This window comes from Bacillus rossius, chromosome 5 (genome assembly GCF_032445375.1).
Source record: "Bacillus rossius redtenbacheri isolate Brsri chromosome 5, Brsri_v3, whole genome shotgun sequence".
Lineage (NCBI taxonomy): Eukaryota > Metazoa > Arthropoda > Insecta > Phasmatodea > Bacillidae > Bacillus > Bacillus rossius.
Genome location: NC_086333.1, coordinates 75,740,391 through 75,756,931, shown reverse-complemented (window position 1 = coordinate 75,756,931; position 16,541 = coordinate 75,740,391). Strand labels below are relative to the sequence as shown.

General features: G+C 44.3%; 1 protein-coding gene across 1 annotated transcript in view; it reads right to left on the bottom strand.

Moving 5' to 3' along the window:
* Positions 1-16,541, bottom strand: part of LOC134532032 (uncharacterized) — a 50,013-nt gene that overhangs the window by 22,196 nt on the left and 11,276 nt on the right. Inside the window, exons 2-4 of the mRNA XM_063368162.1 lie at positions 7,306-7,364; positions 5,113-5,210; positions 546-731 (exon numbers count right to left, since the gene is read on the bottom strand). Coding sequence (XP_063224232.1) covers positions 546-731; positions 5,113-5,210; positions 7,306-7,364 — 343 coding nt within the window. The remainder of the gene's footprint in view (positions 1-545; positions 732-5,112; positions 5,211-7,305; positions 7,365-16,541) is intronic.

Genomic DNA, 16,541 nt, shown 5'->3' with positions numbered 1-16,541 from the left:
CCACACTGTAATGTAATGAAACATTTTAAAAATGTATCTGAAAAATTGTATTTTGTAAAATAAAAATTTAAAATGAGGATAGTGAAAATTAATTTTTCTGTTATATTTAATCCAAAGCTTCAGCTGATAATATTACCTGTATCCGAATACTTATGTGTGTGTTCATAGCAAACACATCCATACATTCCTTACCAAGTGTCATAAATTAAAGAACCTATTTCTAATGAGTGGATAGTATCCGAACCACACGAAACACACAATACAAACTTGTAGAAAGCTCATAATAATAATAATAATAATAATCACATTCACTTCAGATTCCAATTTTGCAGCATTTTGTTGTTTTTTGAGATATTTTATAACAGACTCCTGAAAGATGAACGTGAACATCGACATGTACCTGAGAGAAACTCACCCCATCACGAGACACAGACAATGCAACAGCAAAGGAAACATTTCGCGACTGTGACTATGCATGAATTCGTTGAGATTATAAATATTTTTGACCATACCTCAGGTGTTCCGCCGATGGGAACGACACCCACCTGTATCGGCCGGTGGTGGGCAGCACGGGGCCCGCAGTTGCCGCCATGTCCTGCACGCTGTAGAGCCCCGTCGCCTCCAGGCGCGGCACGGTGGTCTGCAGGTCCACCCGGCCCTCGGCGAGGTGGGACCTGGCGCGAGACACCTCCATCGGCGCGGAGGGGCGCACCAGGGACTCCCGCAGCCACCTGCGCTCCCTCGCACACGTCAGCCACCTCTCTAGATCCCGCGCTCCCTCGCACACGTCAGCCACCTCTCTAGATCCCGCGCTCCCTCGCACACATCAGCCACCTCTCTAGATCCCGCGCTCCCTCGCACACGTCAGCCACCTCTCTAGATCCCGCGCTCCCTCGCACACGTCAGCCACCTCTCTAGATCCTGCGCTCCCTCCTCCACGTCAACCACCTCTCTAGATCCTGCGCTCCCTCGCACACGTCAGCCACCTCTCTAGATCCTGCGCTACCTCGCACACGTCAGCCACCTCTCTAGATCCCGCGCTCCCTCGCACACATCAGCCACCTCTCTAGATCCCGCGCTACCTCGCACACGTCAGCCACCTCTCTAGATCCTGCGCTCCCTCGCACACGTCAGCCACCTCTCTAGATCCCGCGCTCCCTCGCACACGTCAGCCACCTCTCTAGATCCCGCGCTCCCTCGCACACATCAGCCACCTCTCTAGATCCCGCGCTCCCTCGCACACGTCAGCCACCTCTCTAGATCCCGCGCTCCCTCGCACACATCAGCCACCTCTCTAGATCCCGCGCTCCCTCGCACACGTCAGCCACCTCTCTAGATCCCGCGCTCCCTCGCACACGTCAGCCACCTCTCTAGATCCTGCGCTCCCTCCTCCACGTCAACCACCTCTCTAGATCCTGCGCTCCCTCGCACACGTCAGCCACCTCTCTAGATCCTGCGCTACCTCGCACACGTCAGCCACCTCTCTAGATCCTGCGCTCCCTCGCACACGTCAGCCACCTCTCTAGATCCTGCGCTCCCTCGCACACGTCAGCCACCTCTCTAGATCCTGCGCTCACTCGCACACGTCAGCCACCTCTCTAGATCCTGCGCTACCTCGCACACGTCAGCCACCTCTCTAGATCCTGCGCTCCCTCGCACACGTCAGCCACCTCTCTAGATCCTGCGCTCCCTCCTCCACGTCAGCCACCTCTCTAGATCCCGCGCTCCCTCGCACACGTCAGCCACCTCTCTAGATCCTGCGCTCCCTCGCACACGTCAGACACCTCTCTAGATCCTGCGCTCCCTCGCACACGTCAGCCACCTCTCTAGATCCTGCGCTCCCTCCTCCACGTCAGCCACCTCTCTAGATCCTGCGCTCCCTCCTCCACGTCAGCCACCTCTCTAGATCCTGCGCTCCCTCGCACACGTCAGCCACCTCTCTAGATCCTGCGCTCCCTCCTCCACGTCAGCCACCTCTCTAGATCCCGCGCTCCCTCGCACACGTCAGCCACCTCTCTAGATCCTGCGCTACCTCGCACACGTCAGCCACCTCTCTAGATCCTGCGCTCCCTCGCACACGTCAGCCACCTCTCTAGATCCTGCGCTCCCTCCTCCACGTCAGCCACCTCTCTAGATCCCGCGCTCCCTCGCACACGTCAGCCACCTCTCTAGATCCTGCGCTCCCTCGCACACGTCAGCCACCTCTCTAGATCCTGCGCTCCCTCGCACACGTCAGCCACCTCTCTAGATCCTGCGCTACCTCGCACACGTCAGCCACCTCTCTAGATCCTGCACTTCCTTTGCACACGTCAGTCATCTCTCTAGATCCTGCGCTCCCTCGCACACGTCAGCCACCTCTCTAGATCCTGCACTACCTTTGCACACGTCAGTCATCTCTCTAGATCCTGCGCTCCCTCGCACACGTCAGCCACCTCTCTAGATCCTGCACTACCTTTGCACACGTCAGTCATCTCTCTAGATCCTGCGCTCCCTCGCACACGTCAGCCACCTCTCTAGATCCTGCACTACCTTTGCACACGTCAGTCATCTCTCTAGATCCTGCGCTCCCTCGCACACGTCAGCCACCTCTCTAGATCCTGCACTACCTTTGCACACGTCAGTCATCTCTCTAGATCCTGCGCTCCCTCGCACACGTCAGCCACCTCTCTAGATCCTGCACTACCTTTGCACACGTCAGTCATCTCTCTAGATCCTGCGCTCCCTCGCACACGTCAGCCACCTCTCTAGATCCTGCACTACCTTTGCACACGTCAGTCATCTCTCTAGATCCTGCGCTCCCTCGCACACGTCAGTCATGTCTCTAGATCCTGCACTTCCTTTGCACACGTCAGTCATCTCTCTAGATCCTGCGCTCCCTCGCACACGTCAGCCACCTCTCTAGATCCTGCACTACCTTTGCACACGTCAGTCATCTCTCTAGATCCTGCGCTCCCTCGCACACGTCAGCCACCTCTCTAGATCCTGCACTACCTTTGCACACGTCAGTCATCTCTCTAGATCCTGCGCTCCCTCGCACACGTCAGCCACCTCTCTAGATCCTGCACTTCCTTTGCACACGTCAGTCATCTCTCTAGATCCTGCGCTCCCTCGCACACGTCAACCACCTCTCTAGATCCTGCATTTCCTTTGCACACATCAGTCATCTCTCTAGATCCTGCGCTCCCTCGCACACGTCAACCACCTCTCTAGATCCTGCACTTCCTTTGCACACATCAGTCATCTCTCTAGATCCTGCGCTCCCTTGCACACGTCAGCGACCTCTCTAGATCCTGCACTTCCTTTGCACACGTCAGTCATGTCTCTAGATCCTGCGCTCCCTCGCACACGTCAACCACCTCTCTAGATCCTGCGCTCCCTCGCACACGTCAGTCACCTCTCTAGATCCCGCACATCCTCTGGGGAAGTACTACCTGTTCAAGGGCGGTATTCCAAGACCTTCGTGTAAGGTAGCGAATAACGGGGGGCAGGCATTTATCGCGAAAAAAAAAAACTGAATGCCTAATAGACTGCAGAAAAGGTGTTTCCGCAACAGTGGTTTGTTCCTTGTGATTGGCTGCCATATGTGAGTCGTTGCCATTATTTTTCCGAGTCACTCAGAACAGGTTATGAAACGATCGACATAAATCGGAAAGAAACTCACCCAATCACGAAACACCGACGAAGCTACACTGTTTTAACTTTCAACTAGTCTCGCAATATTTTCACAAAATATGCATTCCCCCTACGGATAAGCACTATCGTGTTGGGATACGACTGTAACCTAACTCACAGATCATGTTCCGGAATGGATATAATCGGCAAACCGTTTAAATGAATAGTGCCCTGAGCGAGGTTAGAAACTGGTTCAAACGCATTCTAGCGTACGTTTGGCAAACCATCGATACATTCGTTACAGCGAATACCCTAGAGATAGCAGCAGTGCCGCACTAATTGAATGGTGTTATTATAATTTTCTATAGTACTATTTTATATGAATTTGTGATCATCTCTTGTTATGACCATTAAAATGTACAAAATATATTCCAGGATAGTTTCTCTTTGTTTTAATGTTTTCCATTTAGCACACGTATACGTTTGGTTCGTCTCCCGATATTCAGGACATTGAATATATACGAGTTAATGGCACCAGAAGCGGTTCCATCATCTAAACGAAATCAACAAATAAAGTAAGCTTTGCGCATGCGCAGAATTTGGACAACATATAGATCATGGATATGATACCAAAATCCGTTCCCTAAAAGTAAGGTACTGGCCGTGTCCTAACGTGAACAAGGAATACGATTAGGGTACAGGTATAGCATATTCAACAACTAAACCATTATTTTTGTTTATTGGAATACCTGCCTTAGGGACTCGAAAATTTGCGTTTTCATAGACCTCTAGTATAGACTATCCCTTACACAATGGCCACCTGTTCATTGGCTACTGAGACATGTCAATTGGGATGCTTTAGATGAAACTTCTTTGGTTGAAGGTTTTTTTTATTGGCCCAGAGCCCTACAGATAAACTGTGAGCCAATCAACAGAAGCAATATGAAGGTACATGCTTTGGATTCTTGCGTAACGCGAAATAAATCCGTGACTTTTACTGGTCTCAACCAATTGTATAACTATTTATTCGAGACTTCTTTATCTGATCATTTCTTATCGCCCCTAGAGTCATCCACATAAACTGTGAGACAATAGTAGAAGAAGCAACAAACAACGCGAATTTATCAATCTGTAGAGACCTGCAAAATTCGCGGATTCATTCCGTGATAGGCTAGAATTCAAACACATATTCCTCTTAGGTAATTTTGCTATTGGCTTACTGTTCATCTAGGCGAATCTCAACCAATTATAAACCCTCAAGCAAAGAAGGATCGAATCACAGACAAACCAGCTGAGACGACTTACAAGTCGGCAGCCAATGAACTTGCGCTATTAGCCCGAGTGTACAGGGGTATGTGCAGTTTATCCTGAAGGCCATCAAAAACCGCGAATTTTGCAGGTCTCTACTTATGAAAAACATCTTCGAGACCCAAATCAAAATTAAATTTCCTGAAGTAAGCAGGTTGGATCACGTGTGTCTGTGTTTTGAGCCGCTCTTACACGGAGTAGTTGTGGTCGAGGTCGTGGAAGTACACGTCCTCCAGGTGTATGGGCTCCGTGATGACTTCCAGTCTGGTCGTGCCGTTCCTGGAGAACACCTGGAACAAGGCAGTGGCTCTGGAAATACACGTGTGCATCCTCAAGTGAAACGCACGAAACTATTGTCCCCAAGATCAGGGGCGCAACAACAGGGGAGGGGGGGCAAGGGTATTTTGCCCCCCCTCTGAAACCTTGAAGTGGGGGCAAACAGGGGCAAATAAAGTGCTGTGTAATCAATTTTTAGATAATAAAACTGCTTAAATAGCATCATTTTCCACCTTGAAATACAAATTTTCCCGGGGGAGGACCCCCGGGCCCCCCGCTTCAATAGGGGGGATCGATGATTCTTTATAAAAAGGTATATTGCCCCCCCTTTGGAAATTTAGTTGTTGCGCCCCTGCCCAAGATAGTATTTTCGTTTGAAAAATGTATCTATGAATAATCTGATAAAACTTCATGGAATAATTTATATTTATATCGAAGAAAACAAAAAAATCGAATAGATAAAAATTTACTCTTCAAGAATATTACAATTTTGTTATATGGGGTTTATTTATACATACAATCACAGTAATACATAACACACATTACGCTTGCACTAATATGTAAACTTTTGCAATTATAACCCCTCCTCAAAGTAACTACGACATTTTAACTTATTAAGTGCATTAATTCATTACTTAAGCTGCCGATGGATTATAATTACCATAACTTAAGATTTTTTTTATAAAAGTGCTAAACGTGTCACTGATAAATTTCGAAGCCATTAAATTGCTTTATAGTTCGATAATGTATGCAGTTACGTACATCAAGGATGAACCAAATTATATAAGCAATTTTTATTAGTGAATGTTCCATACTTATGGGGTTGGATGCATCAGTTCTCATTTTTTCGTCCGGCTGAAGATTTAGAATAAGCCGGAAATAAGAAACTAACGGCAACTTCAAAAATGTCACATTGAGTTGAAGACTAGGTAGTTGTTAGGTGCTCTGTTGGGAGTCTTAAAAAAATATTTTAGATCGCTGAGTAAGATCTATTCACATCATTATTTTTTAGCTGCATGTCAAAATTAGACTTGACAGTCACACTAAAATTTCATAAATCTATGCATCAATACCACGAATCTATTTCAAATATCTTTTTAACGTCCCATTAACAAAGATAATATTAGTGGCTTAAATGCACAACGACACGTCAGGTATATTGGGAAAGGTATAGCCCACGGCACACAGCTAGAGGCCGGAAAAATTTGTGGATTTATATTGCTATAGGCTAAAATTTAACCACTTGAAGTTTTTTTTTTCTGCTCATGTTATTGGCTCACTGATTATCTTGAGGTCTCTGGTTAATGAGAGATTCTGAACCAAATAATTGCCCAATCACAGGTCAGCAAGTCGGCAGCAAATGAACAGATGACATTTGCCCAAGTACACAGAGGCTGTATGCTGTAGGTTATTCATAAAGTTAATTTTTCTTGTACCCACACATAGCAAATAACCTCGTTTTATTTAACTCGAATATTAATTTTAGAAACAATATAAAACCAACAACTCTATGGCTATCAATAGAGACCTGAAAAATTCGCGCATTCATTTCACGATAGGCTAGAATACAAAAAGTTTGCATTTTTGCTGCTTCGGTGATTGGGCCGCAGTATATCTGAAAGACTCTGGGCCAATGAAAAATGTAAACAAAAGAAGTAGCGAATCACGGGCATCCCAGTTAACAGGTGCTGCGAGTCGGTAACCAATGAGCAGATGCAATTCGCCCGAGTGCATAGAGGATCATGGAGTCCATCCTATATAGGTCATTGAAATCGCGAATTTTCCCGGTCCCTAGCTATCAAGTATTAAAATATAAAATTTTATATAATATATATTAATATTGTTACTGTTACATTGCAAAACGCAATAAACCTCATTTTATAAAATGATGTTACTGTTAAATGGAAACAGTTACAGAGTATAAATGCACTCATGTTTCATGATAAAATGAAAGTGATACGTCACTGTCACATGAAAATGCATGAAAACACAGATGACGAACTCATCGTAATTTATGAAAACGACTGAGTACATGATAACTTGTAACAACATATATCCACTTAACAAAAAAAAATTAGAGAGAAATATTGCAGTCACGTGTTGATTTACCTGCGAGATGGTTTTCTCCACGGCTGCTCCTGCGTCTTCGAGCTGTTCCCATTGGTCAACTGGAACACACCACAGGCATACGTTATTCCTCACCGCAAGGGTCTAGTGTATGGTCATGTATTTTTCGCCGAAAAAAAAATGGCCCAATAAAGAGAATAGTTACTAGTAGAGACCGGAAAAATTCGCGGATTCATTTCGTGATTTGCTAACATTAAAATAATTGTACCTTTGTGCTGCCTCTGCCATTGGTTCACATTTGGTCTGGAGGACTGTGGGCCAATTATTAGAGACCCTCACTCATAGAAGTACCGAATCACAGGCCACCCAGTCGAGACGACTCACAAGTCAGCAACAAATGAACAGATGGCATTTGCCATAGTAAGCACAGGACTGTGGAGGTCTTTAGATATTAGACACGAAGTTTAAGTAGATGGGTAGGTATTCCTTGTAGCACCATTATTTAGCGTTTGCATGGTACTTCATTCACTGTCTGATTGCTGTTGGTATCAGGGCCGGCTACAGCAAGACAACGAGCATACAGTTGTAGAAACTGACATTAAGGATCACTAGAGGCATGCGTTTTTCGCGAAATAATCCGCTCGCTCGTTAGACTGCAACAAGGTATGGCATTGTTCCCTTGTGATTGGTAGCCGTCTGCGAGAGAAACCATCGCCCTGTCTGGCCGGGCCATTCAGGACGAGTTTGCTTCCGCACTGGATGGCTGTGATTGGTGCGCCGACAGTAGACATGCATGCGCCTGTAATAAACCCAGCCATCCACGAGACACAGAAAATGCTAAAGAGTTTTAGCACACAGCTGGTCGGAAAATCTTTTCGCGAAAATCACATGGCCCTAAGGATCACTTCACACTGGGTCACACAGTTGTGGCCACACACTCTGCGGGCTCCGAGCTATTTCCTTATATGAACGCCCTCTCTCGGAAAAATTAAAAAAAACATTACTGTTTCAAACAACATCTTTAACCCCAAATCTGGAACCTAAACACCGACGATGGTTTTTCTAATTTAACTTAGCATATTTTGGTAATTTTTTTCCTGATGAACTATCCTCTTGTTAGTTTTATAAATGCTTACGATCAAATTTCCGGTAGAATCGCGCCATTATAGGTAGTAATAAACCATATTAAAGTTTTTACTAACACACAATCATGAATTGAAATAGGTATTGATCAGCACGATAAGTTACAAAATAATAATTAAATTATTTTTCTCCCATTAGTGTCGATATTATTAACAGAACATTGTACTAGGAGAACTAAATAAAGATGCAAATAATTAATATAAATAAAATAACAATAGGATTAGAGTGATATTATAAATACGGTTGGTAAAGTATAAATTAAATCAAATCAAACTAAAAATTAAATAAATACTTAATATTCAATATTAATGTAAACACATGTACATATATAATTAATTATTTAATTTAGTAAAATAATCTAAATACTTTTTAATTAATAATGAAAACAATAAATATGCTAAACGTTTGAACTAATTTATTTATTTTGATTATTTATTAAATAGTAATGAAATCATTTATAATGCAAATAAATTATGCATACGAGAACATAACCTCACTTAGCTATATAAATACACTTGAAAAAATTTATAAACACAATTTATGTCACTAGTATTTACAACAAAAGTTTTTTATTTTATTGAACAGTATTCAATATCAGCCACTTAAGTATAGGAATTAAAAATAAATAGATAATTTTTATTCGTAGGCCCTATGTAGAATTTTTTTTATCCTGTAAAATTTTCGTTAAATGGTGTGTGCGCATCGTAAAAATTCATTCTAATAATTTTTTTTTATAACGCGCCCAAAGAAGTATAACTTCAAAAATAAAAATCGGGCTCGGGAGGTGCTATCGCCCCCTGCCCCCCTTCTTTTCCTTGAACAACTCTTGGTTGACATAAGTCTTTCAAGGCGTGTTAAATACACCGGAGCCTCTTGCAGAAGGTATAGTACAACCGAATTCTAACAGCGGCACCAAACATACAAATAAACACGGATCTAGGAAGTGGTTATAATAATGCACATTTTGGACTACTAACAAATTAATTCGAGGGATGAGATGCATAGCTAGGAGAGAAGGAAGCGAATCAGCTGGTGCCAACTTACACGAACAAAGAGGTCTGCGCTAAGGAATCACCCAATGTACCAATTGTTGGTGGAGCCAACACAAGGCTTTGAATTTTTTCCCGAGGCCAAAAGAATTTGCGAAATGTCCGGGTCTTTAGTGGGGTGCATCTAGGAATGAAGAGCACCGAGTTACTGGACTCACGCCACACCGAATGCCCCTGTTGGCAGAATGACCCCCCAGTACCCCCAGTAGGAGACCGTTACCCTGAAGACGGCGACCGACAAGTGAACTCTTCATTTTGGACTGCAAGCCAAGGAACTCCCACTCAGCAATGCTCGAAGACAGGAAGTGTCATCGCACACGGCAGGCAACAATGCTCATGCACGCCTCGCTGGAGGCAAATTAGCCGGCGTTCCCGCGGGAGGCAACACTCTCCGAGGCAAACTGCTCCCCTGTCCCCTAACGGCAGGGTAGCACGGTCTGTGACTAATGCGCAGGCAGACTAACGGAAGAATATTCCCTGACGCCGATCATTAGCTGCACGCTCCGGACGACGTTTCCAAGAAACTTCTGGACTGTTTCATTTCATTCGCCCGGTTGTTCACGAACACAGCATAGTCAGGTCGTTAGCCCAAAAAATAGGTGCACCCTTGCATAAATTCCCAAGAAGCTGAAAATTTACATGAACGCTAGGGATACCATTATAATTAAATTGTGAAAAGTCCCCATCGATCCCGTGTGTGCAAAAAAATTAATGCAAGGTCAAAGTTCGCAAAAATGGGTTTTTTGGATTTTTTTTTTTTTTTAGCGAAAGGTTAGTTTTATGATAAAAATAGCCCAGACAAAACTGTAGATTATCCTTCCCTACAAAAAATGGTCCTGACACTTTTCTTTCCTAACATTCACCATTTCTGAGAAAAAATCGATTCTAAAGTTATATTAGGGAAATAATGCCAGATAATTAGTTGATGACATGTTAGTCGTCTTATCTGGTTAGCCTGTGATTCGATACTTCTTTGGTTGAGAGTTCCTCATTGGCCCAGAGTCGTTCAGATGATCTGTGAGCCAACAGCGAAAGAAGCTTATAGGTACGTATATTTGAATTTTAGCCTATCGCGAAATGAATTCGCGATTTTTTCCAGTCTCTAGCTATAAGCGAAAGGGCTCACCTCTCTCTCCCTCTTAGCCAACATCGAATTCGAGAAGAAAGTAATAAAAACCAGCCAGTCAAAACCAAAGTAATGATATATTTATCTGATAAGGGAAGGATATCACATCTGTGACATGGAGAAATGGCAAAGATAAGCTGCAAGACTTTCTGAAACACCTGAACAGTTCCCATCCTAACATACAATTCACCATGGAAGTGGAAGATATGTAATTGTGCCTTTTCTGGACGTCTTAGTCACAAGATGAGAGGAGAACTACATCGGCCACAGTAATTATAGGAAGCCAACCCACACATACAGGTATTTAGAGGCAAGTTCACGCTAACCACCGTTTAAGAAGAGAACAGTTATTTTCACTTTGATCAACAGAGCTAGAGCTATTTGTGAAGATGACAAACTTGGGGAAGAGATAAAGCACCTAACAACTGCTCTTCAAGCAAATGTTTACCAAAATAAGAAAAGCCACGGACAAAAGAACAAAGAGTGCCTACCTAAGAAAGCCTTGATTCCTTACATTATAGGAATTTCAGACCATAATTCTCAGAAAGAACGAAAGATTTGTACAATTCTCAAACCTATAAACATGTTTGAGCGGTCCCTGACATGAGTACCTAAAGGACATAACTCCAGCTGAAAATCTAGCAGGTGTGTACACGATTCCATGTTGACGTGTAAAGTATAGCCAGAACAAACTGGCAAGCGAATCATCACTAGGGTTAAACAACATATCAACGACTATAAACATGAAAACCTTTGATCAGCAATAACAGAGAACTTTATAGAAACCAGATACATTATTAAATTCTACCAATTTAACAACATAGCCAACATCCTCCAATACAAGAAACGATACATTCAGGAAGCTGTAGGAATATCAAAACACCCTTTAAACATAAACAGGGAAATTGATACAAATTAAGCAGAATATGGGAACCACTCTTCAGAAAGACTCAAAACCTAGCTCGGCGTCTAAAAAAATACAGATCACCTCTGATTGTCCAGAACACCCATCCAACCAGCAGAGAAGAGGTCAATGACTGACCAGCAGCCCCAACCATTCAGATTGACCCAACTCCAGCTGGCCAAACCAACCAGCCAACCAGAAGAACGGAAGGCTCCGGTTGGCCCACAGCTGCAGCCAACCAGAAGACGCTCTTCTCTGAGGCGAGAATATTTAAAGGCAGGAGAATTCCCAAGAACCTAAGTTGGTAACTGCTACCCTGTTGATGGCGACTGCAAGGTCGACCAAAACACCGGTGAAATATTCGCCTTCAACGCGGCTTTAACTTATTGTTTACTAGTTTGTTAATGGGTAGGGACAGAACAAAATCACGATATATTTCGTGTTAGGATAAAATTCAAATATATGTATAATACATCTAAGCTGCTTCCACTATTTTCACACAATTTACAAGGAATACACTTGGCCAATGAGAAACTCTCATCTAAAAATATCAACGAATGACAGGAATATACAGTTGAGAAGTCTCACCAAACAGCAGCCAATTAACAGGTGGAATTAGCCCGAGTGTACAGAGGAATGTGGAATCTATTCTGGAGGTCATTATTTTACCTGTCCCTATCTGAGCTACCATAGAGCTCTGGTTTCTAACCTGGACAGCAAGTTGAGGTTGGATGGACCTACACGGACCACGGTTCCATTGGTGACTGAGGAGTCCCAGAATGAGTTAATGGATCGGTGTAAGCTCCAGCAGCACTGGTCATGTCTTGGGGCTTAAGGCTCCAGTAAACTGTCTGGTCGCTGAGTGAGCTAGAGGGATGAGTAAGCTTAGCCTCTCGTCATAACCGAGGCTATAACGGCTTTACCGACTGCGTAAACGGCGTATCCGTTTCCTAACCCATTGGGGCTCCAAAGGGTGGGAGGGGGGAATTCTTCTGGGGGAAATCCCTGGACTGGCCTAAATATCCCTATAAAAGGATTTTTTTCAGGTAGTGGCAAGTAACCCATCAACCATTTGCAGCAGTCACTAAATGTACAAATGGAGACCCAAAATTTCGTGGAATCGTTCGGCTTCTTCAAATTCATGGGTGTGCTCAACCCATGTTTGATTTCCCAACGGTACGGTTTCTTAAGGAGAACAATTCTATCCTTGTTCATTGGCTCTACCTGATTCGCTTACTTCTCTCCTAGCTGGACATCCTTGGCTCACGGTCGTAGAGGGGCGTGTCCAAATTACTGCGGTCCTATCATGAAGACAGTGTGAAGGTTTGCGTATGAGTAGAGACCTGTAAAATTCGTGATTTTAAATCCCCAAAGGATAGACTCCATGATCCTCTATGCACTTGTGCAAATTACATCTGCTGATTGGTTACCGACTCGTAACACCTGTTGACTGGAATGATCGTGATTGGCTAATTCTTCTGTTAAAGATTTTTCATTGGCCCAGAGTCCTTCAGATAAACTGTGGCCCAAACACTGAAGCAAAATAATGTCAAAAGTATTTGGACTCTATCCTATCGCGAAATGAATCCGCGAATTTTACAGGTCTCTACGTATGAGCTTCAAGTCTACTTGGCTACGCAATGTATCGCCGAGATAACCGTGAGTGCACCGCTAGGAATGGAATCCGCGTGATCCCCCCCCCCCTTGCCAGCCGGAGAGGCACGCCGCGGAACACGTGAGCGAGAGAGAGAGCGTGCTTGCACGGGGCTGGACCACGCGACCCGAAGGCCATCGGGATGCCGGGCGCTGGTGCACCAAGGCCCCTGGTGTCTCGTCGGCCACGTGACCCCTGGCCGCGGCAGTCGGCGCACGTGAGCCGCGCACCACACGTGCGACAGTCCGTCGTGTTGTACAACGCCCGGCGCGGCTGGTTTTATACGGAGTGCCATGCTTGGAGACACGTATAGCTAGAGACCGGAAAAGTTCGTGAATTCATTTCGCGATAGGCTAAAATACAAATTGTTATACCTCAGTGCTGCCTCTGCTATTGGCTCACAACTCACCTGGATGACTCTGGGCCAATGAGAAACACCCGACCAAAGCTTTATCGAATCACAGGCTGCTACGTTGGGACATCTCACAAGACAGCAGCTAATGAATGGGTGATATTTAACCGAGTGTACGTAGAACTATGGAGTTCATCCTGGAGGTCTTTGAACCCGCGAATTTTTCCGGTCCTTACGTATAGTTCCAAGTCATTATTAGCGGCAAACAATTTTTTGCGAAAAAAATCTGAACGCTTAATAGACTGCACCAGCGGTTTCTTACTTGTGATTGGCGGACCGTCTGCGAGAGAAGTCATCGCCATGTTTGACCAAACCATTCAGGACGAGTTCGCTTCCGCAATGAGTTACTGCGATTGGTTAGGAATCGATCGACATAAATCATTAAAAAAAACACACCCAATCACGAAACACAGATGGCGCTACAGTTTTTTTTTAACTTTCAACTGGTATCGGAATCTTTTTCGCGAAATTTGCATGCCCCTAGTCATGATGCAAACCTTCACATTGCTTCACTGTGTCCGTGATACGACCGTGAGCCAACGATGTCCAGCTAGGAGAGAAGTAAGCGAATCAGGTAGTGCCAATCAACAAGGATGATAATTGTCCTCGATAAGAAATCAACCAATGGGAAAGCAAACATGGGTTGAGCACACCTATGACTTTGAATTCTACCCTGAGACCAGACATATCCGCAAAATTTCCTTGTCTCTAACTATGATATTGCTGATCATAGTTTTTGTTGTTTTATAGTCGCTGATATTTAGAGACTGGAAAAATTCGCTTTAACCTTTAGGATGGACTACACAGTCCTCTGTACACTGGGGCAAATGTCATCTGTTCACTGGCCGCTGACTTGTGAGACGCCTCAACTGATAGGTCCGTGATTCGATACTTCTTTGGTTGAGGGTTTCTCAATGGCCCAGAGTCGTCCAAATGAACAGCGAGCCAATAGGAAAAGCAACTTAAAGGTATATGCATTTGAATCTTAGCTTATCGCGAAATCAATCAGCGAATTTTTTCCTGTCTCTACTGATGTGTTCTTTAGCCAAAGCGATGATGGAATCTTGTACTCACTAGCTATATCTTCGGCTGGATATCTGAGTGCGAGATGAAGAATTTAATGGCTAAGGAAATAATCTCAAAATTTGCATCTCGGAAGAGGCGAAATTCCCTTTTAACCACAAACTTGACCACCGTTTGACGTTCTTTATATTGGCATACAGCAAACACTAAAATATACGATATGTCAAAAAATTAACATATTTTGGGTAGAAATAGTTGAGTAAATAAGTGAGGCTTGAATTAAATTCTTTCAACTGTTCTCATGAAAAATTATGTTTTTTTTTTGTATAATGTCCCATTCCCCCGAGGTACAGAAATATATATTTACAACGTGTTCCGGAATAGTAAGGCTGCGTCTATCAACAGTTGTATAGAGCTACGATTATTTCGCGTAATAACTGGGTGACAAAGTAGACTGGACTACCGCGCTCTTGTCACGCCTTATACGACTCTGAGCCAGTGATGTACTTGTTATCAAAAAATTAGCATTCTAAAAAGGCTTACTTATTTGCAGAATATTTGCAAATTTAGGTCCATAAATACAATGGGCGGCAGGGTATGCCAACACAAGCCGTTGACATCAAATTTGCACGCTATTGGTCGCGCCTGCAATCTTACAGGGTTCCGTTTCCGTACCTGCACATTTACAAAAAAACTGCTTGTTTTGGTATTCCCTTCTACCCATACCCATTGAATCCATGCCCTGCAATTTTTGAAGTACACTCTGTACGAAATGATTTTAAGTCTAGCCTGGAGTGAAATAAAATCGCGAAATAATCGTGGCTCTATTCGTTAGCCTTGAACAAGACATCTTATTAATTAATTTTAGTCATTGAAGTGCCTGACATACAAACTAAAATTCCGAAACAGGCGGGCACTTTGCATAAAAAAGAAAAGGCAAAGAGACCACAGCAAATACAAACAACAAAATAAAACAAAGGACCAACAACAAAATTCATAAACACTTTAAAAACATATCTTTCTGGTAACCAAAACACGAAGAAGAAAAAACTATTTACAATTTTTTTTAAACGATTCGTTGAGACCATAATTCTTCGTTTTGAAAGGATCAAATTTCGGCGTTGTCACCGTAGCAGCTAATTTATTTTCCCGGTTTTTTTTTTAAGATGTTGCATATCTTCGATGAATAATCGGACAGTCAAACTTGATCATCAAGTTAAATTACACCAGGTTATTATTATCCTTATTCTGAATAACTAGAGACCGGAATAATTCGCGGGTTCAATGAACTTCAGGATGGACTCCAATATCCTCTACACACTCGGGCAAATGCCAACTGTTCATTGGCTGCTGACTTGTGAGTCGTCTCGACTGGGTGGCCTGTGATTCGACACTTCTATGAGTGAGGGTCTCTAATTGGCCCTCAGTCCTCCAGATTAACAGTGAACCAATGACAGAAGCAGCACTAAGGTATAATTATTTCAATTTTAGCATAACACGAAATGAACCCGCGAATTTTTCAGGTCTCTATGAATACTTCGCCCTGCTCTCGAGCACCAGTTTATGAACTGTAAACGCCGGCCCGTTGGGCGAATGGCGAGCGAATGGAAGGCGCGCGCGCAGAGGACTCCGGGTCTGTCTGCCTGATCGCCGGTGCATGGTCGCGCCGCGCAGTTTAACCTCTGGTGAAGTGAAGATGGTGGGGGGGGGGGGGGGGGGGGGGGCAACAGCTGGCCTCGACCGGGGCTCGACCGCCGCGCCGGTTGGACGCACCCACGTGACATAAAGGCCTTCCGGCCGGGCCTTCATTCAGCCGGTGGGAAGCGGACTCTCTCTCTCTCTCTCTCTCTCTCTCTCTGTCTGTCACGGCCAGGGTTTGACGAGCCACAGCAGCCAGCCGCGCCTTTTATTGTTTCCCCCGGAAGATTCCTTTGGAAAACCAGTTGCCGAGAAATAGTGTGCAATAT